The sequence below is a fragment of the Plasmodium vinckei genome (genome assembly GCF_900681995.1).
Source record: "Plasmodium vinckei vinckei genome assembly, chromosome: PVVCY_14".
Lineage (NCBI taxonomy): Eukaryota > Apicomplexa > Aconoidasida > Haemosporida > Plasmodiidae > Plasmodium > Plasmodium vinckei.
The window spans coordinates 1248013-1271727 of NC_051306.1; the positions used below are offsets into that span (position 1 = coordinate 1248013).

The following is a 23715-nucleotide window of genomic DNA, read 5'->3' on the forward strand; positions in this document are numbered from 1 at the left end:
ACAAATTCCACAAATATTTCAGCACATTTTTATTTTTCTCAACTATATATGACCTTCCAATGATGAATATATTTCTTGTATACTAGGGATGTATCATAGTTCAAGAATTCTTTAATTATCAGCTTTATATTTATTTGCTATATAAAAATATGCTTATGTTTTAACTTTATTCCTTTTTTATTTTTTGCTTGTTTATTTGATTTACCATTATGTTTATATGACTTTTATTTTCCACATATCAAATATCTTTTGTATTGTCCTGCGGTTTAAGCCGCATTTTTTTTTATTACTTTTTTTACATTTTTTTTAATGGATAATTTTGCACCATACCATTATGACCATCTTATAAATAGCTGTTTGCTAATTACATATAAGTTTATTCCCATATTTTTATGATTATTTTGTTTCTATGCATGTTGTTAATTTTCCGAATATTGTTTACCCACATGGGTATACATATGATTGTATGTACGTTCCTCATGTAATATATGCGTACAAGTTTTAACAAGCTTATACTCTATATTTGTTCTTTTTTTTTCATATTTTTTCTTATTTTTTGTAAATATTATTATATGATATACATACTTTATCATATTTCTCGCTTTTATTCTATGTCATTTTGCAATTTTGATAGAGAAAATAAAAGATATTATAAAACTTGGTTATCATACTTTATAAAATTTGTTTTTAATAAATTTCTTTCGATATGCATACACATATTTAATCGATAAAAAACTTAAAGGAACATCAATAATGAATAATAATAAAGACAAAAAAAAAAATGCATACACATATGCACGTACAACATAACGCATTAAAAATAGCATTTCATCATGTTAAATTAAAATATATCGTTCTTTTTTTATTCTTAAATTTTATAATTATAAATTTGGCATTCTAAATAAATATACATATGAATAAAAGCATATATATATATATAATAGAACAAATTACTAAAACAATACTCATTGGAAGAATGAGAAGGCATACATACACACATATGTATGTACATATATATAGAGAGAATCCTTTCGGTATTTTTAAAATTTCAATTCGAAGCCCATCCATATAATATAGTACCAAACATAGAAATTCCAATTCCAATAGACGACTTTAGATCAATATTTTCGCCAAAAAATATCTAAAAAAAGGTAAATGAAAAAATTGTGAAAAAAAATATCAATAATAATATTATGTTGGTAAACAAAAATAATTAAATAAAATTTCACAAAACTCGTCATATTAATATTCATATGCATTTAAAAATACCGATCCAATAATTAAAATTATAGCTTCTCTTCCTATACAAATTATACTAAGCGTTACTGAGGATGTATGAGCTAAGAAAAGGGAACGAAAACATATACAAGTTAATGAGTAAAATATATATTATTTTATTTATAAAATATTTATATAATTGGTGCACGAAAATTTGCCACTTTTAAATTATTTTCTATGTTTACAAATCAATGAAAATTCTGCTAAAATTAAAAATATGTTCATCACTGCACTGAGAGATACAAAACCAAGTGATGCAAATATTTGACCGATTGTCAAAATGTTATTGTTGTAATCTGAAAAAAAAATTAATAGAAATAAATATAAGCATTTATGAATACATATAGCTACAATAGTGGAAATCCACTATTTTTGTAAATATTTTTTTATATACGTATATTTATTTTTTTTGTCTAATGATCTTCTTACCATTAATAAGACACGGCATATCGATTAACAACGTCGGAATAGCTGAAAAAAATAAAATATCGCATTTTAATTATTACAAATATTTAGGTGATATAAAAAAATATAATTTATTAAATCATATATAATTTATTCTTACCTATAATTAGCATAGATATTTGATATATATGCAATAAAATTACGTGAGCTTTCATCGATGTCGATTTTAACAGCATGTCGGTAAAAACCCATTTATATGATGCAGAAATGACATATATAATAAGTAGGAATACTCTGAAAGAAAAAAATAATAATACCATACATTTATATTGCTTGTGTATGTAAAAATTGGTAGTTAAATTTTAATTTTTGTAATCGGCTTCATTCATTTTTTAAATTACCCAAATAGGCTATCTATTTTTAATGTCGTAATGCTCATTATGACTCCCATTAAAATTGTGAGCTACAAGTAGGAAAAAAAATAAAGTTAGATTTTGTAAATAAACTTCTGTCCACAATCCGTGTATGTATATATGCATAACAATATATTTTATTGCTCTACTAACAATTGATATGAGCAGAGAACATTTAAATTTCTTTAAGCCTGCGAAAAATTGGTGAACGCAAAAAACCGATAAAAACGTAAAATGTTTGAGTAGCAATATGTGCATGCATATACATGTTTAACATTATTATTGCCTATTTGTTTGTTTATTTTGTTTTTATCATATTTTTCCATACAAATAGTTTATTTTCATAAAAAATATGCTCACCATATTTTATAGAAAGGCAATATATCAAAACCAAGGAACTCGATTTAATGACCGAAATAGCTGGAATTTCCAGATATGAATAAGAACTATTTCCTGTTATGGAACTTAAACCAAGAAGGGCGGATACTGAAAAAAAAAGAAAAAAAATTAGACAATAATTTAATATTATAAGAAATAATATTGATAATTTATGAAAAACAAAACTATTCACTTTTAAGTATAATGAACATATAAATATATACAAAATTTTAAAATAAAAATTGTGCTTACTTAAAACTATATATCTTATGTACTGCCTCTTCGTTAGGCTTGTTGAACTTTTAATTTTTGCGAAAAAAATGAACTATAAGCATAAAAAAAATATTTAAAATATTTGCATTAATATATATATGCTATCAATAATATAGTGTCGTTTTTGTATTTCAATAAGCGCATATACACACATGCATTTTAATGATAATAAGCTATGCCCTGATATATGTCACATATAAATTGTAATTATTTTTCTGCCATACCGTTTTAAGTATCAAATACATCACAAGAAACTCGAGAGTTGAAACTATTTGCGTATAGTTAAACTTTTTTACAAAAATTATATATTTGGTTATAGTTGTACCAAATGAACCGAATGTAAATATACAGGAGATATAGAAAATAAATTTGATTATATCTATAAATGAATTTTTTTTCGAATTTTTTTTTTGTGATGGTGCAAAATCATTATTTATTTTATCGTTTTTTATTTCTTTAAGTTCATAAGCATCGTAATCATTATTATCATTTTTTACTGATTCTTCATAACTAGTATCATGATCTAAATTCTCTTCAGGTAATACTTTATATTTCTTTTTATATTTTTGTAAATGATTTTTTATATAATTACTTGCATTCTTTTTTAAATTTTTCTTCTTATTTTCTGGTAAATAATGTGACTTGATTGAGTTTAAATCTATAACACTGTTTAGGGTTGTATCATTACTATTATATGATTCGACGTCATATAAATAATATTCTATTTTTTTGCCATTTTTTTTATTATTTTCATTGTTATTTCTAGTGATTATATTTTCTTCAATGTCATTTATATTTATGTCACTAATGCTTATGCAATTTGCAGTTGTTTGATCATCTTCTTGTGTTATTTCATTTGGGTTGGAGTTTTTTTTTTTAGCATATTTCAAAATATTATTCATTTTAATTAAAAGTATAGTCAAAAAAAATTAACAGATTTCTCTGCGGACATGCATATATTTATACACGTATGTATATATGCAAATAATATCACAGCGATGTGTAGATAGATCTATGCGCATGTCTACATGCACATATCCTATTTCTTATCACCAAAAGTATTATATTCAATAATGTCCCATTTAAATTGTTATACACATATACAGCCAAATATACTGTTATTAATTTATTTGTAATTAATTATGAAAAAATGCATTATTATAAGGATATAAATGCAAATATAATGGTAAGAAAATAATATTCAATTCTATCACATAAATAAAAATCATATATCAAAATGGATAACCCACCATGCAATAAGTACATGTATTAATATATATATACTTCCTTTCTGATATCACATTATACCGATAAGGTAAAACGAAATATATATATTATATATATTTATATATATATATATATATATATATTATACATACAATATTATTCATATATAAAATAAAAGAATAAATAAATTAAATAAAATAAATATACAAAAAGAGAAAATGTTTTAATAAATTTGGAAAAGAAAAATAAGGTTAAAAAGTCAATAAATGGAAATGAACAAATTGGAAAAAATATCAAAAAATATATAAAAATAAAATAAGGAAAAAATGAAATTACCTCTTTCTAATTTATTTAAAATGTGCATATTATATTAATTTCTCTTAGGGTATGTTGAGAAAAGTATATTATACAAAATACAATTTAATTAATTACATATTATATATATGTATAATATACATTGTGCCATGAAGAAGGACCTCCGTAAATATTTCTTTACATTTTATTATTTATCCGTTAATTTATTTCGTTTTATTGGTGATTATTTATTTAAAATATCTTTCTTATAATATAAATTTATTTATATTTAATGCATTTAAAATTTTAATTTCCATAATTTTTCTATTTTCTACTCGTTCGTCCATTGGGTTTGTTTTATTTTCTTTTAAATAAAAAATTCATAGGTTTTAAAATATTATAATAATACGTGATGGTACCCAAAACCTAACTATATTAGAAAAAAAAATAAGAATTTAGAATTTACCAAAAAAGCAAGAAAATAAAATATACATATAAAAGGGTATTATATAATATCCAATACATCCATGATATTCCATTTTCCATTTAATTATCCATAAAAAAGAGTAAATTAAATACTATGAAAACATTTTTAGTATAATTAGCATAAAATTTTTACTAATAGAAATTATATTTTATATTTTCCCTTATCCCTATAAAGCCAACATTGTAATTGTAGCTACATAGGGTATAGATTCTCTAATATTTTTGGGGTATTAAGATTATTTTTATTCAATTTTTATTTTAATTGTTATATACAAAATATAAATTAAATTCGATGGAATTTATTGTTCGGTTTATAAGTTTTCACATTTATAGGAACATTGAAATATATCCAAGTATCATTTATATGTATTTCATAATAGTTAGTAATCAATAAGCTGTTCATTAAAAATATCAGCAAAGTATATACATACAAAAAAAATATGCAAAAAAATGCGCCGAACTAAATGTTCTATGGGCATATATATATGATTACTAAATAAATAAACGGATTTATATATAATATCTTAGTATAATCATTATAAATTATACATAGGTCTATTACATGATTGGGTTGAATTTCAGTACAGTGCTCTCTTTATAATATGTATGTGCATACATAAGCCAAATGCATATAAAAGGGTAGGTCTGGTTATATGGTAAAAGTTTTATCAAATTTATATAAATGAATATATACATATGAGCGTACGCTAATAAATACAAATTTTTTGTACATTCATAGTAACAAAAAAAATTTTAATTAAATTCATTTTCAGTCTTCATATGAATCTAAAAATTAAAGGGAAAAGAATATATATGTATTTATATATATAATATAAATATATTCATGTAGATATTTCTCATAATGAAATAAATGAATACATGTCATTTTTTCTCATTACCTAATCTATGCCAATTTTTTTTATTTTCTTGGCCAAAATCCAATTTTGTTACAAAATCCAATGTACTTTCATTTGATAACTGAAAAAAAATCGAAAAATAATGCAAATGTGTATGAATATATTATTAGGTGGAATGCTATAATATTCTTATTATAAAATATTGGATGTAAGCAGTATAAGGAAATATATCAAGCATATATAACTTTATCTTTTGTTTAAATAAACTTACATTATTTTTCAAAAGTTTTATAGAATTAGATACAATAGTTAAGTATTGAATGAGTCTCTTTTGGTTCTCAAGTTTTCTTAAAATATTATCTCGGTTGTCTATAATGTTGTAGTGGCTTAATAGTTCTTTATCATCTATTGGAACTTGGATTCCTAAAAATAAAATAAATTATAAAAAATTTAATAAATTGTGTATAAGTGTCACATTGTGATAATTTTAAACATTAATAGTTTTGCGAAAAAAATGAAGAGAAATAACTTAATGTCATCCATTTTAATGTTTTTTAAATTTATAGCCTACCGTTAACTTCCCGATTTAGCAATTTGCTTTGGATATATTTCTCTAGGTTGCTTTCACAATCAATTGAATAATCAAAAACGTTGGCGAGATGCTTATTTTTTGGAACTATGTTGTTCAAAAAATGTGCATAAATTTTGGTGGCAAACGGAACAGATATTAACATTTTGATTGCCCAGAATTGTAGTTTGACTTCTTCTTGCATTAATTCTTTAGATCTTGATTTTTTATTAATTTTAACATCTGACAATGATAATTGGTGATTTCTGTAAGCTAAATTTTGTTTAACATTTTTGTTGATTATTGACATTATTGGTTTAACGCCTGTAGGTGTAAGAAAATTATCTTCAAATAATTTACATCCCTCAAATATTTCTTCAATAATTTCAAAATGTACTGCATATGTTTGTTCAAAAACAATTTCTTTCATTTCATTTGCACAAATAACTGCTCTTTCTTTACAAAAATTATGTAGTGCTTGACTTAATTCTTCAAGAAATTTGGGGTTTGTACTTAATAGGTATATATTTTCATCCAAATAATTATTTTTAATTTTTCTATTAATTTCTCCGAGTCCAGCTTTAAATACTCTATTTAATGCTACAGCTGCTGAACAGCTAGCTAATTTTGTTAAATATAAAATGTTACCACTTATGTTGGCTTGTAATAAATCGACAACTAATGGTTTCCAATCACTTTGATCAACAATATTGTGTATACTTCTCATCATTTGTAATAATACGTCATCTGAAAATATTTTTTCTGGTTCTATTTTAGCAATATTATATTTAAGCCATTTGCATATATATGTAATAGCCAATTGGTTTAATATTTTCAAATCAGTATGTGGTCCAGCAATTCTTTTAAGGGCATCATCTTCATCATATATTTCTTCCATTGGATCATCTTCTTCATCCATATTATCAGTGTAATCGGCATATAAATCATTAATTTTTATTGATACAACTTCATTATTTTTTGACAAATTTCTAATTAATACATCTTTAATTTTACTATTATTATTAAATACTTTGATGATTTCTGCTTTATCAAAACCAACCCATCCATCATCTCTTGTCATTTTATACCATACTTGTAAACCATTTAAAAAAAATAAATCGCTATTTAATGTTTCTACAGGTTTTATAACTATTAATCTTTCCTTCTCAACAGATTTTACTTGTATTTGTTCTTCAATATTATTACTACGGAAAAAAAAGTTTACTAAAATATTTTTACTTCGAGCATCATTTGAGATATTTTGAACAATCCCAAACATACTGCTTTCTTCTTTTGCTAAAAGAAAACGTACAGTTTGTCCTACTTTCAATAGTTTGTCATTTGTTCTTTTTGTATCTCTATCATTAAAGCTATCATACATATCAGGTCGTTTATTTAACGAGTTAATATTCGAATTATTATTACTGCTACTACTATTATTATTTTTTCCGATTCCACTATTATTTATAATGTTATTATTAGTAGTTCCCATACTATTATTTCCTCCTGAGTTGCTAAAATTTGTATTACTATTTGTGCTACTATTTAAATTGTTAATATTATTTATATTTGGACTATTATTCGATATATTATTACTAGCATTTGCACGATTTCCTATATTGTTTCCATTATTTATTCCTCCTATCATACTATTAGTGTTTACAGTATTCGGAGTTATATTATTACCAATTTTTATATCATCAATACTTGAGTTTAAATTATTTAACAAATCATTACCATTGTTAAAATCAGAAATAACTGATTTATTATATTCATTTTCGTTTGATTTCTTTATTAAATATTCATTTAAATAAGTTAAAAAATTTTCATCATATAAACCTTGTTTTTCATATAATTCAATAGCCAAATCATTTCCGTCTTTTAAATTTTCCATTAGTGTTCCACCATATTTTTTTAAAAAATCGCCTCCGTTTTTTGGTAAATTTAATATTGGATAATTTCCTGTTAATAAATTTGATATAATATTAACAAGTTCACGTATATATAATTTGACTTGCTCTCTAATACTTAGAATATTACCTTTGTTATATAATTCTTCTAATTTTTTAATATATATTTCCATTTTGGCTTTTTTTTTTTCTATTTTTACCTCAACCTTTCTTAATTGTTGTATTAATATATTCATAAATTTACTGTTTACTTCTTGTTTAAATTTTTCAACATCAAAACAATCAATCAATTCTTTTTTTATTGAATCACTACAATCATTTTCAAATTTGTTTAACAATAAATCCAACACATTTTTTCTGCCATTTAATATTTTAGAATACATAGCTATTCTATTTGTTAAAAAATCATTTTTCTCCTTTTGCTCAATAGGTATCGAAAACAGTTCCAATAAATATAAAGATAGCATATTATCATTATTATCTGTAATACCTCTCTTTTTTACTCGATCATGTAATTCTGTCAATGTTTTGATAGTACTAAGTTCATTATTTAAAAATTCTAAAGCCCTTGTCCCAACAACAATGCACTGTTTGTTTTGTAATCCGAGACCTGTACAAAAAAAAATATAAAATGTGTATACGTATGTATGGGAATGGTATAGTTTATGAACAAACTAAACTAATGACCGGAATAAAAAAATATTTTGTAAAGCAATGATTATTACCTAAAGGTTTTGGCTTCATAAAGAACTCTTTTAAATGATAAGGCCAATTGGCAGGGTCATCAGATGCTTTTTTTACTAATATATAAATATCATTTGGAAAGTTTTGAACATAATTACGAACAATTTTTCGTGTTAATTCTGAACCAGCTTTTGAATCATCTTTAATACCAGGTAAATCAACAAAGGTAGCATATATACCACCGGGGATAGATATTTCTACTTCTAACTCTTTAGATATAATAGATTCACTTAAATTAAGCATAATAGCTTTCATTTTTTCGTGTAAGTCATCTATGTTTACTTTTTTTTTATTTAAATAACATTCTATTTTATTTGTTTCACTAGGTTTTAATATTATAACTATAGGCTGTTTAGTTCCTGTATCAGAACTTGTATATCCCATTGGACCTCCCATAATAAAATCTAAAAGTGTTGTTTTCCCCATTGATTGCTGACCAAAAACAACTAATCTTGGTAACTCGTTATGGATATTACATATTTTAAATATTTGTAAAGCATATAAATATAATGCATTTGCATTTGTTGTTTCTTTCATTTTATCATAAAAAGCTTCCACGAGCTCTAGCATTTCTCGACTGATTGAATTCAAGTCGAAAATTTTATCTCCTACATTTCCATGCTCCATCTTTGCAAATATTCATAAAAATTAACAAATAATGAATTGGCCAATAGGCCAAATAAAAAGATTCAAAATATGTGCCTAAATGAGGAACTGGGTAAATAGATTAAGGCACAAAGAAAATAAAGAAAAAAAAAATTGGCAAACGGATTATATACTTAAAAAATTAAATAGTATAATATGTATATATATAATATGATAAACGATGGAATGTTTTTCTATCAGTTAATAACTATGTGTATTTGCAATGTTGTACGTAATTAAAGCATTCTGATTGTTGTATAATTTTTTTCAATTATAAGTTAAAAATAAAAATCGTCTCGCTATATCATTAATATAAACAATGAATTAATTTTGTTATTTATTTTACATTATAACTTTTTAAAGTCATAAAAATGCGCTTGTTTTTAATTAAAATGTTTATTCTTCAAAATGATGGGATATTGATTGTACTTTATCAAGTCTGATATCAAACTGTTGGATATTCTAGTAATTTATTCTATATATACATATGTTCTTTACTATATATTCATAAATATATATTTTGTATTAAACTGTATAATATATATCCATATTTTTCTTTCTTATAAAAACGATTGTATATCATTCAATCATAAATCATAAAAAAAAAATATAAATAAAATAACTTCAATAAATCAACGAATGTATATATATGCTCAGTTGTACGTAAATACTAAACATATATAGAGAAAATCACGGAAATATGATGGTAAGTATTATATTTTAATATATTAAAAAATTGTTTTATAAATATAGATATTTATGCAATTGCTACTTAAGCAAATTGTATATACAAAATATGAATTTCATAAGATATAAAAAATATATATATAACATGTATTACAATAAAAAAAATGTATTAAATTTTATTTTATTGAAAGTCTTTATTAAAAATTATTTGTACTATATATCATTATCATAGTATATAGTTTGATTGTTTTATTCTATATTATTTTATATTTTTTTTTATTTTATTATATTATATATATTTTTTTTTGCTAAAAAATTGTAAATTGAAAACCCGTTTCATTTTAGGGGTATGCATCTAATATTGCCCATACAAATGAAAAAAATATAGTAATTTATATATATTAATATGCGTATTAATTTGCATAATATATATACATATTGTTATAGCAAAATGCTTATAAATGTTGTACATATGGTATGATCCATATTTTATAGGATTTCATAAAATTATAAATGTTGTTCTTTTTTTTATACAAAACAAAATAACATATTTTGGATTTAAAGAAATTTTATTATTTAAAATTTTTTTATTATAAGTTTTTTTAATTTTTTGTAGATATATAAATAAGAAAGTATTAATAAAATCATTAAAAAAAAAAATAAATTAGACCAAACTTATTTAAAAAAATATAAAAATAAGTTAAATATATCAAACAATTTTATTAGTATAAGATTTGTAAAACTAAGCCATGGTAATCTCCAAGTTATTTTTTTTCTTTACCGTTTTTATATTGGGTGAATTTATAACTTTTCAATTGTTTTCATACCTAACAATTCCAAACAAATCTGTAGCAAAAAAGAAATGAAAAGATAGTCATGTTAAATAAGAGCATTAAAAGCGTATATAAATGTATGTATCATTATGTTCAAATAAATGTACGTCTTTATATGCATCTCTACTCGCGCAAAAATACCATGAGTATGTATATTTATTTATTATTTTATCTCTTACATGCAACAATGATTTTGTTATGGCACATAAAATTAGTCTCGATTTCGTATTTTCACTATTTAGCACTTTGCAATTTTCGTAGAAGAGGGTAAAGGTTGTTGTTAAATCATAGGTATATTCGGCTAGTCTGTAAAAAAAATAAGAATAATGTAATTAATAGTACATTATATATTATGTGCATTGTATATATTTTTTATTTTATTAAATCGGGGGTGGCATATTCCCTTATTTTAATGATGTCATTACTTATGTGTTAGCATATTTTTTAAGATAAAATAAAAAACATCGGGGAATTTTAAAATGTGTAATCCTAAGTTGATTTCGTACTGATTAGTTAATTTTAATTCATCTGAATGGAGAAAATTAAATAAAAATTATAATGTAAATAAAAAAAAACAAATATAATTGAGCTAATGAAACATGCTTAAACACATAATATTTGACAAGCATTTTTTATAATAAAAACCTGGCACTAATTCTTCAATATTTATGTCTGATTTTCTGAAAATTGAACATATTCGCGAGTATGCGTATATTATATAAAGCCCGGTATTTCCTAAAAAATAATTTTAATAAAAATTGTATGAATGAATAATTTATATATATTATCACTTTATTATTGTTACTTCATCTTTTTATATTATTGAATGAGCAATTTTTAGTTGTATACCTTTTATGTTTAACATGTTTTCATAGGAAAACTTGTAATCTGTATTTCTATGCTGTTTAATATCAAAATATTTTATGGCACTTATGCATATATCTTGACTCAACTTATCTAAATCGATACCTAAATGATATAAAAAATGAAACGAAAAAATAAATATATAAACATCATTTACATATATATAATCGAATTCTATCTATTAAAGCAGATGTCTTGATATTATTCATAGATATATTCTTTATGCAAATCACAATATTTTATTTCATTTAAATGTTTTTTTTTATTTTTTCTTTAATGTGATTATTTCTAACCTTCGAAATAACTTTTTTCGGCATCGCTTTTTAACTTGATTCTCTCCACTAAATCCTTCTTTGCTCTTTCAGTGCCCTCATTGATCAAATTGATTAACTTTATATTTGTTCCGCTTCTTGTTTTAAATTTCTTATTATCTGAATTTAAAACTAAGCCAAACCCAACATGAATAAATTTCACACCATCATTAACCCATTCTGCTTTTTTGCATAATTCAAATAATGTTTCAAAATGGGATAATTGTCCATTATCAGTAACATAAATAATAGAGTCTACATCTAATACTTTTAACCTATAATATAAGGCTGCTATATCAGTCGAGTCATAACCATATCCACCATTTGATTTTTGTAAAAATAATGGGACAGGATATTTTTCAGATTGATAACATAAAGCATCGCCAATATTTGTTAATATATTCTTATCTTTTAAAATTTGTAATGTACTTGGTATCTTTGGAATATAAAAAGATTCACCAAAGTAGTCTAATTTAATATCTAATATTTTATATATTTTGTTAAATTCTTTTTTACTAGCTTCACATATTTTAGTCCAAATATATTTGCAATCTTCATCGTATTCTTGTAATTTTATTGCATATTCTTTTGATTTTATTTCAAAATCCTTATCATTATCATAACATTTTTTTGCTTCTTGATATAAAAGGGTTAAGTTATTTAATTCTGGCATCTCCTCTTTATAATTTGGATAGTTTGTAATTACATAATTTATAATCATACCAAATTGTGTTCCCCAATCACCAACATGATTGACTCTATGTGTTTTTACTTTTAAAAATTCAAATACTTTGGAAATAGTATCTCCTAATATGGTTGATCTTAAATGGCCAACATGCATTTCTTTTGCAATATTTGGTGAAGAAAAATCAACCAGCACATTTTCAAATTTTGCATTATTTCCATCATTAATTTCATTCATATCTACATTTATATTTATTTTGTTATTTTCATATAACTTTAATAATGATTTTTCAATATAATTTCTTGATATCTTTACTGTTATAAAACCTTGGGGTGACGCATTTATATCTTCGAACAAACTTTCATTTATATTCTCTATTATTGATAATGATATTTTATGAGCATTTTCGAAATTTAGTTCCTTTCCATATTTTTTGAAAATATTTATGGCATTGTTACCTAATCAAGAAAACAAAAAATATATAGTATTTATGTGTTTGTGCTGTTGTATTATATCCACTAGCGTAGTGTGTGTAACTATCTATTTAAGGTACAAAAGTTTTAATGATTCTTAAAAAATATATATATTAACAAATCAGGTATATAGCTATCTACGCGATAAACATGTGAAAAAATAATAAGAACATCCATGCAAATAAGTGTTAATAATAACATAAATACATTATATATGTGTAATATAATTACATTGGAAATGCCCAAATTTCATGTTAGCATATGTAACAACTGCTTCTTCATTTATTGATGGGAAACATTTTTGAATTGAGCTTTGGAAAATATGTTTAACCCTCTTAATTAAACATTCCATTTTAACTATTGCAAATAAGAGGAATAATAATACAGATCAGTAAATAAAGTACAATGTGATAGATGAATTAATTGGGAGATGGGCAAATATATGAAATAACGCTTAAAGGAAAATAAAGGGTGAATTTAATAAGGATAGAACAATATATGCCTATTACTTTTTAGTATATACTTATATACCTTAAATGGGAAATATATTTTAAAAAAATCATTATAAATAAATGGATATAAAAATTTTAATTACTATACGACTCATTTAAAAATAATAAAACCGAATAATGCGAAAAAAATACATACATAAGCATAACAAATATATATACAATAATATATGTGTTTATATAATATATAAAGAGGAATTATTGGAAGAAGTGACGCTTTAAAAAAAATAATATTAACTGAAAAATTATTATTATTATGAATATTATACTATTTGTTGATCAAACATGATAAAATTAAAATTTTATATTATGATATGATATATATATATATATATATATAATAAAAATATTCACAAAGGAAACTTATATATATTTTTTTATTTATATAGAAGATTGCATATTTATCATACCTATTTGATGAACTCTCTATTTTATGATATTGTATTAAAAGTGGCAATTTTCTGTTATATATCTAAATTTTTATGAATAATCCAATTTATTATAAAATCATACATGCATATTGTATAATATGCATATGTAGAATTTGATAAGTTCTACTCTCGTCGAATGAATCAGGGAATATATACATACTGATGAGTCTGTATATACAATATATTCATAAATATAAGAACATTTCTGTTTATGCTTCTTGTATAATAGTTCGTTTTTAAAGCTACGGGACGACGTAATATATAATTTTTTGGGAAGTTCAAATTTGGGGAAAATGATAATAAAATATAAATGTCTATTATTGAATACCTTAAAATCTTAATAAATATATGCCATATAGTATATATGTATATACATCCATACGGTATATATGTATGGTCTCAATTATAACTTATTCCTTTTTTCGTAATTTCAATATAGTAGACATAATGTTTTCAAGATCTTCACCCCCTTCGTCTTCTGAATCATTAGTTTTTTCTGTTTCGGATTCATTTGATTCTTTTGTGTTATAACTATCACTAAGATCATTGAGAGGAGCTTGTTCATTACTTATGCCAATATTATCATTATTACATAATATTTTTTCATCGCCATTTTTATTGCCTTTGCTCATTTGTGTGTCTGTTGGTAATGCATCTATTTTATCGATAGTCTCTCGTTTGATTTCGTCAAGTTTGTTATTTTTATTATTGGAATTATATGTTTTAAACATATTATGTGGTATTGATTTTGGATTGAAAAAATTAACTGGTTCATTTATGTTATATATTTCTTTGTTTTTTCTTTCGTCTTTTTCAATATCACTTTCTTTCACTTCTCTTGCATCTTCTTTTTGGTCTTTCCTTCCAAACTCATTTGAATTATTTGCTTTCTCATTAATATACCGATACATGGAATCTATATTTTTATATTCTTCTGTATATTTTTTATGATAACTTTCAAATTTCTCTATATTTTTAAAAATTTTCTCATTATTAGTACCATCAAAAGAGTTATAACATTCCCTATGAGTATTATTACGCAATAGACAATCTAACTCTTCAATGTATTTATCATTATTCTTTGATTTTTTAATATCTTTTATAAAAAAATTAAAATGGTCATTTTCAAAATTTAATCCATCGTTATTTTTATTGTTATCGAATAATTTATTTTCTATATAAATATCATTTGCTAACAAATTTGATTCGCTTTTGTCACATATATCTTGTGTATTAGTATCCCCGTTTTTATTTATACATTCTTGATTTATATTTATATCAAGTTTATTATTTTGAGGAAAATATTCCTTATCGTTTTTTTTCTCAATGGTATCATGTTCTAGTTCTATTGTATGGTGGTCATTACAAATATTTACAATATCTTTTGAGTGAATCTTTTTATTATCTATATTATCTACTTCTTTTTTTGATAGATCGAGTTGTACATTTTCTGTTATCTTATCGATGATATCATTTTTATTTTTTATTTCGTTTTCATATTGCAAGATAATATCATTTTTTTTATTATTCTCATCGGCATATTTTTTTATTTGTTTTTTTAAATTTAAATTTTCTTTTGTAAGATAGCTAATAATATTTAAATACTTGTTTAAAATAAATTTACCATTTACTATTTTATTAGTACTATAATCCAATATTACTTCTTTATTTATTAATTTCATTGCTTCATTATGTACTTTAACATTATTATTTTTGTTCTCCTTAATCTTATCTTGTAATTTTTTATTAACAACATCACTAAGTTTTTTTTTTTTATTCATTTTGTTCAAAAAATGAAGAGCTTTTTGCACATATTTGCTGAATGATGCGTTTAAACGGTGACCTGTCACATCGTGTGTGGAATGGAGTTATATTGTATATCGATAAAGATAAAGATAGAGATAGAGAGAAATAAAAACACAATTAAACACCTTACTTAATTCCCCCTTTTCCTATTCTAAATATATCTAAGCATTATTACTTTATATATTTACGCACTATATATTTGTCTAACCCACCTAAAGAGGGATTGAGAAATATGGCTTTTATTTTTTATTACAAATATATAGTGTTTGTTTTATATATCTAAGTACTACTGAAATAATGAGAAAAGCGATCTTACATTTTAAAGTTAAGAAAATAAAAATGAATAATGAAAAATGAATTATGCACAAAATGATACATGAAATATATTGAAGTACAATATAATTTCGAGAAAAAGTATAATGGGACTAAGTATAGGAATAAATATTATATAATAAAATTATATGCAATAAAATGAAGTAATACTAATAGAAAATAGTTATATAAACAAAAAAAAATGTATATATTAAAAGTAAGACGGCGAAAAGATCAGAAATAAAATAACTGGATATGCTTTTATAATTTATGAAAAATTAGTGAAAATAAAATAATATTAAGAATTATACCATAATTATAATTACTATTTTATTCATATAAAAAATAATTATAATTTCAATGAATTTTTTATTGTATATTACATATCCGCACAACATACACCTATTCCTATATTGCTTTCAGGGGAAAATGGAAGTATTATATTATCTATATTTAGATTAAACTTTCTCATTATATTATACACACCTATATATAGCTCCATTTTATTACATAAATGATAATTGTTAGGACATGATAAAACCGCGGTATTTATATCACAACGAAAACATCCAAAATAAATAAAGGATGGTTCAAGACCCCCTAATGTTGCTGATGCTTCACTTTGAATATGATCAACTCCTATACTTATATTATAAATTTTTAATTCGTCTATTAAAAATGGGAAATCGCAATCATCTAAAGAATATGGTGCTCCACCTATATATATAGGGAAATCATTTGTTCTGATTATTCCTAAAATTGTGAAAAAAAAGGGGAATATTACAATACTCTTTCTATTGATTTAGGCGCATTAAAATTGTCAAATATGCATACCTTCAGTGAGAAAACTCGAATCCAAAATTCCATTTACAAATAGTCTTATATGATTGATATGCTTAACAACTTGAGAAAAAATTAAGATATAATTATAATCGAAATCAATATGGAAAAAATATATTATGTTTTTTCCTTTATTTCTTATTTAGTATTCAATTCATTTTTATTTACCCGCAATATGATACCACTGATGGTGTCCCAGTTTAAAATTACTTAAAAATTCTTCTCCAGCTTTAAATAGTTATTATATGTTTGTTTCACATTGATATATGAAAATAAGTGGTAGATTTATGTGTTGTTATATTTTATGAGAAAATGAAGTGAGAGACATAAAATAATACTAATAAAAATGTAGCATAATAAAAACTGAGTCAAATAAATTATATATTTGAGAATTACTAGAACTAGTAGTGGATGATGTACTCAGAACCATTTTTATTCTTCCATTCTGTATGTTCAGAAAAAATAAAAGTTAGCTAGCTTTTTTAATCATGCACAAATCTTTGAAATTGGACATGCAAACAACAATAATGTATACATACGAAATTTGAAATAGTCATACATTTTTTTATTTTATTCATGTTAATTACCTTCGTGTTTATCAATATTGCAGGAGAAAATTCCTGAATTTTTTCTTTAGCTATACCCTTTTGAAAATTAAAATTAATCCAATTTTTTATTTTGTAAGACAAAAATTATGAGCGTATATACAATTTCTTAAATTACTTTGTGGATAACAGGACAATATTTTCCTTTTGTACTATTTTTTCTTCAAAACGAAATTAAAAAAATAAAATACAGCTATGAATACATTTTTTTTCTTGGTACATTATTAAATGATCAAATATGTATCGTTAGTTAGGCAAACATTTTTGATAGACCCTTTTTAATAAATTACTTACATAGACATATCATCCTCTAATATGTATAAAAAAAAAGTATAGGAAAAATCTGCACTTTTAAAATACTCATCTGAATGAGGAATATAAATATAATTTTTTCGGAATAATCCGGAATTTCTAATTCCACCAAATCCTGGTGATGCAAAAAAATTTCCTAATGCATGATTTCTATTGCCACTTGAATCTACTGGTGTTATACTATCGAAATTTATATGCGCAGATAATCCTATTTAAAGAAAAGACGTAAGAATGATATAAATTTATTGTCTACTATTTGTTTGGCTCTTATAATTTGTTCATACAATCGATTTTTCATATATATTGTTATATAAATAAACAAAAGAAAATTATGTGAATTAATAAATATCACCATATGGCTTTGCTTGGGGAAGCAATATTTTTTGACCATTGTTAATGCAAATAGCTGAATCGATGGATACATCACATTCTGGAAGGGAATGATTTTCAATATCACATTTAATTTCAGTTTTAACACAAATATATAGAAATAATAAATACCATGTTTTATAGACGAACAATAACATTTTAATTATATGTTTGCAAAATTTGAGCAATAGCACTAGTTAAGGTGTTGTGTATAACAAAAATCAGACAATAAAAAATTATAATATATGTTGATAAAAAAGAAATAACTTCTATAAATATATGTTTTTGATTTTTTATTTCCTTATTTTTTGTTCATGATTTTAATATTTTATATTACATATCTATGTGCTTTATTTTTGGACATCTTTTTTGAAATTACATGTTAATTTTTATCCTATATAAAAAAATACTATTTCCAACTTAGAAACAACAATATTTTTCTGCTTTGAAGATTTATATATATAGTTATTGTTACTTTTTTCGATATATATCATATGCATTTTGTGTGTGTGTGTTTCGAAAAATTACAGTTGTGTATCTACACAAATAAAATAAGCATGAGAAGGTAGTAAAGACGGTATAAAGTAATTTTCAATGCTTTAATATATATAAGGATGGAAATAATACTAAAAATTATGTATTATTATTAAGTTTTACCAACAATAATATACCTAAAACGAAAATCGAAAATAGTATCTATATAAAATAAAACAACTAATCAATTGTATTAGGATGGTAAATTTGTTCAAAAATGATTTTTACATGAATTATAAAAATAAAAAAATTTTAAGACTTGATACAAAAAATAGATAACAAGCAAATAAAGACTATATATAAACCACAAACTCATTAAAAAAAAAATGAAAAAAATAATATAGCATATTGAGATATTATTTTACACTATTAAAAGTAATAATAACAATGAAACGAAATATTTTTATTTTAAATATATATGTTACATAAAAAATATGCAAATTATGGATACGAGAAATATATGGTACTAATTAAAAACATAGAAAACGATAAAAAAAGTAAAATATATGTATAATTATGATTGAACATAGGAGATGTGGGAAATCGTGTATTGAGATAATGAAAACTATTTCGTATAAGAGAAATGGCTTTTTGTTAGTTTGAAAAAAAGTGAATTTTTTTATCAAATGATCCTAAAATAAGCAATGCTTTTTTGTTCTCTTCAACATTCTTTGAACTTTGGTCATCTAAGAATGGACAAATATAGTTTTTTAATAACCGAAAGCATCTAATTTTATAACCATTATTAATAGAATCAATCATATTCCCACTTTTTATATCAAATATTAATATATGTGTACCATTTGTATAATCATCAGATGTTATGTAAATATTATTTCCGTTGATATCCATTTCCATAGTTGGAAAGGAAAGTGAATTTAATACACATCCATAAATTTTTTTTATAATTTCTTTTTTTAAAATTGAATAAACAAATATTGTAGATGTATCTGCACATATGACTATTATATTTTTCTTTCGATTATATTCTAGATTTAAAATATTATATTTTTCGGTTGCATCAAATAAATATATTTTATCTTCTATGTTGTATGTTTCACTATTTATCAATAATATATGATTATTATTTAACATGCTGACAGCAATAAGTTCCTTATTTTCATTATCAGCATCGTCAATATTATTTGTATATACCCACAATACACTGGTAGGTGTTTCAGGTAACCCTATAATTTTTTTCTTATCATATATAGGGGAAGAATCTGAATTATCGCCTTTAATTTTTTCATAAATTATTAAATTTTTATCATTAGCTATAGAACAAAAAAAAGAAAAATTATAATTAAACAAACATTTGGATGAATATCCATTATGATATGCTAATTTTTTTATTATATTAATATATTTTATATCGCCTTTAATATTATTTTTAATATTATCTATTGAATTTTTTCCTTCTATAATATCAGTTAGCTTATTTATGTTTTGAATATCAATGCTGCATATATATATTTGGCCACTCATAGTTGAAGTAATAAATATATTATCCTTATAATTAATATCTATATACATTACTGGAGACCCTAAAGATATTTCATCTAATCCTTTACATATATGCATACATTCCTCAAATTTATCTTGATTTTTTTCATAAATTATAAAAAGAAGTTTTATATTTCCGTCTGCATACCCAACTAAAACAATAATTGGGAAAAATACATTAAAAAATATCACATTTTCATATTTACTATTTTTATATTTATCAATATTATATATGTCAATATATTTCACAAATAAAATATTTGATTTTCCTGTGTATTCATCATTTTTTTTTTCCTTTTCTTTTGTTTCAGGGGTAATAGTAGCCGGTGTAATTGTAGGATTCGAACTGATATACTTAATTTTGACTTCCTTAGATATCGATTTTTCATTGGAAAAATAGTTATCCCAATTATGTATACTATCATCTTGATTAAAATTTATTTTATTATTATTTTTTTCTTTGGGCTCATTCTTACAAGTGGTTATATCGTGGTCTTCTTTTTCCACACCTGTATAATGTTCTTCCCTTTTTTCGATACCCAAACTGTTATAATTTTGAATGCTAGAATTATATGATAAATTATCAACAGTGCTATTTTTATCCTTATTGATGGATTTACAATCGAATATTTTTTCAGTTGCAGCCATTGCATTTTTATAGTTTTCATAAATTGGAAGATTCAAAGCATTTAAATTTGACAAAGGTAAATCATTCACATTTTCAATTATATTTTTAAGAATGTTTTCTTTATTTATAGAATTTGTAATATCACTTTGTTTTATATCGTCTATTTTTTCGGGCAATTTTACATTTTCTTTTATCCCTTGAAAACTAATTTTATTCATGAAATCATTTTGTTCTTTAACATGATTGAAACTAATATCTGAGTCATCAATAGTCGTACTATTTTTGATATTATTTTTTACTGTTTGACCATTTTTATATTCATCTTTTTTATCAATACAAATGTTGTTGTTTTCCACTTTGTTTTTTATTTCCTTTGATCTGTTTTTCAATTCTATTTCGAAACTATCAATAGCTTTACATAAAATAGAATTATTCATTTGGTTAATAGTATGAACGAATAATCCTTGATTTGCATTCCAATAATCAGTTGAATCATCACTTTCTTCATCTTCTTTATCATCTTCGCTACTACTTTTGCTATCTATAAAATAATTTAGTTCTTTTTCTAAAAAATAGTCATCATATTCTTTTACATAATTGATTTTACTTTCATTTTTTAATTCTCTTAAACTATTTTTCATTCCAATTTTATCCAGAAAATCGTAGATAAATTGAATATTCCGGAAATATTTTTTATTATACTCTTCGATTTGTTTTTTCATTTTTTTTGCTAATGCATAATTTATTCTATATAAACTGAAGAAAATGTAGTTGTAAATTAAAATATATAGAATTATATTTTCATCGTATTTTTTAGACTATTTATAAAAAAAAAAAAATGATTTAATTTTTTCAAAATATGAGGAGCAATCTGCACGCGGTTACCATGTTTTATATATTTGCAATGAATACAGTCCACATATATATTATAAATATATATAAAGTATTTCTCTATTTCCTTCATTTATTTGTTTACATTTATAATTTCAAATATATTTACTCTTTATCCACAAGTATATTATTTAATTTGTAGAAATTTTATTTACTAAATTATTATTTATGGGAAAACTTGAGCATATCATTATAATTAAGTTTACAGTATTTTGGCATACCTTATTCATACATATCTTAAGAATTTAATGCATCTCTTACATGGTACATTATTTCAAGAGCTAAAGGATTGTATATGTTTTTAAGGAATTCCTTTGTTTTCGAAAAAATAGCAAATATAACTATTCCCTCTACCGCATATATATTTATACATTAATATTCAAATGATGTTGGGGTTTCACAAATATATCTATAATCATTGATATTATAGTATTAGGGGATTGGTAACTTGATATGTATAAATTTTCATATGTAGGAAGATAAATACATTTTCAGGTGTATCCCATATACGATATTATACATAGAATGAAAAAATATATAACCAAGTTGCAGTTCCGTTGTTTATATTTTTACGATTTTGAAAAATAATTTGTTAATATACTTCTCTTAATGATGTACGATAAAAGAAATAAAAAATGTAAAGCAGCATGCCATTTAATTTAGTATGCCAAATATTTTTACAAATTTAAAAATGAGGGAGACAAACAACAAAGGAAAAAAATAATTTCATTTCACCCATATGTTAGCAAATTTACCAAATCACAAAGACTATAAATTTGATAAAAAATGTCTACTATTACAACTAGATGAGTTTTGAAAGGGTACACAATTTTATAAAGAACATTTTTAGTTACAACATGTTTTTATATGTAAACGGAAAGAATTAAATATATATCGAACATTCATATATTTCCATTTTTACACATCCATGATAATAAATTAAATGTATATAATCATTAAACTATTGCAGAAAATATGTCTTATTTTTTTTCATGTTTTTCGATAATGCTGCCTTTCCATATTAACGATTTTTGATATACTGGAAATGTGTACATTTGTTGTTATTGTTTTAATGTGCTTCATTTATAAAAGTTTGAAAAAAATAAACATATTCATTAAAAATATATTATTTGTAATAAATTACGTCACGGATTTTGTATGCAATTTTTATGGGGTTATATTTTTTTTTGTTAAATCTGATTTATTCTGTAAATTATTAAGAAATAGTTTAAAAATGTATAAAAAAAAGGAAAATTTTCATTTTATATCATTATGCACATATACATGATATTGCTTTTTGCTCTCGCATTTTTATATTTTTTTTATTTCCTCTTTTTACATTTTATAACATTTTCAAAGCGAAGACATATATGTCATATCAACTCTTAGCCATTTAATGACGGATTAAAATATATAAACAGAAATAGCATGCTACACATGTTTGCAAGTGTTATATGCTTATAATATATACAATATAATTAGTATACTTATGAATTCATATAATTGTAATTTTTTTTATAATATAATAAATTGGATGTTTTTTAAGATTAATATTTTATTGTGCTTAATAGTAAATTCTATATATATGGTTTTATTTTATTTACTGTATTTTATATATTTATTGTTGCTGCTGCATAATAAATG

The 23715-nt window shown here is 22.9% G+C and overlaps 6 protein-coding genes across 6 annotated transcripts; all 6 read right to left on the reverse strand.

The window, feature by feature from the left end:
• Positions 1-1048: 1048 nt before the first annotated feature.
• PVVCY_1403620 (phosphate translocator, putative) lies at positions 1049-3649 on the reverse strand (the record flags this gene model as incomplete). Its single annotated transcript, XM_008624668.2, has 10 exons — positions 1049-1141; positions 1270-1340; positions 1464-1574; positions 1708-1749; positions 1844-1977; positions 2085-2146; positions 2250-2287; positions 2457-2582; positions 2727-2799; positions 2972-3649. 10 exons carry the CDS (start codon positions 3647-3649, stop codon positions 1049-1051), a joined length of 1428 nt encoding a protein of 475 aa, XP_008622890.2.
• A 1874-nt stretch (positions 3650-5523) lies between these two features.
• PVVCY_1403630 (conserved Plasmodium protein, unknown function) lies at positions 5524-9460 on the reverse strand (the record flags this gene model as incomplete). Its single annotated transcript, XM_037634881.1, has 5 exons — positions 5524-5540; positions 5654-5732; positions 5883-6034; positions 6183-8699; positions 8815-9460. 5 exons carry the CDS (start codon positions 9458-9460, stop codon positions 5524-5526), a joined length of 3411 nt encoding a protein of 1136 aa, XP_037490922.1.
• Positions 9461-10966: 1506 nt separating this feature from the next.
• On the reverse strand, positions 10967-13683 carry PVVCY_1403640 (arginine--tRNA ligase, putative; the record flags this gene model as incomplete). Its single annotated transcript, XM_037634882.1, has 7 exons — positions 10967-11011; positions 11178-11304; positions 11424-11526; positions 11644-11733; positions 11848-11967; positions 12156-13316; positions 13563-13683. 7 exons carry the CDS (start codon positions 13681-13683, stop codon positions 10967-10969), a joined length of 1767 nt encoding a protein of 588 aa, XP_037490923.1.
• A 998-nt stretch (positions 13684-14681) lies between these two features.
• On the reverse strand, positions 14682-16052 carry PVVCY_1403650 (conserved Plasmodium protein, unknown function; the record flags this gene model as incomplete). Its single annotated transcript, XM_008624665.1, has 1 exon — positions 14682-16052. The coding sequence occupies one exon, from the start codon at positions 16050-16052 to the stop codon at positions 14682-14684; it is 1371 nt and encodes a 456-aa protein (XP_008622887.1).
• A 716-nt stretch (positions 16053-16768) lies between these two features.
• Positions 16769-18673, reverse strand: PVVCY_1403660 (secreted ookinete protein, putative; the record flags this gene model as incomplete). Its single annotated transcript, XM_008624664.1, has 8 exons — positions 16769-17142; positions 17224-17292; positions 17398-17457; positions 17626-17674; positions 17817-17873; positions 17953-17995; positions 18129-18354; positions 18499-18673. 8 exons carry the CDS (start codon positions 18671-18673, stop codon positions 16769-16771), a joined length of 1053 nt encoding a protein of 350 aa, XP_008622886.1.
• A 970-nt stretch (positions 18674-19643) lies between these two features.
• On the reverse strand, positions 19644-21902 carry PVVCY_1403670 (conserved Plasmodium protein, unknown function; the record flags this gene model as incomplete). Its single annotated transcript, XM_008624663.1, has 1 exon — positions 19644-21902. The coding sequence occupies one exon, from the start codon at positions 21900-21902 to the stop codon at positions 19644-19646; it is 2259 nt and encodes a 752-aa protein (XP_008622885.1).
• Between the last annotated feature and the right edge of the window lie 1813 nt (positions 21903-23715).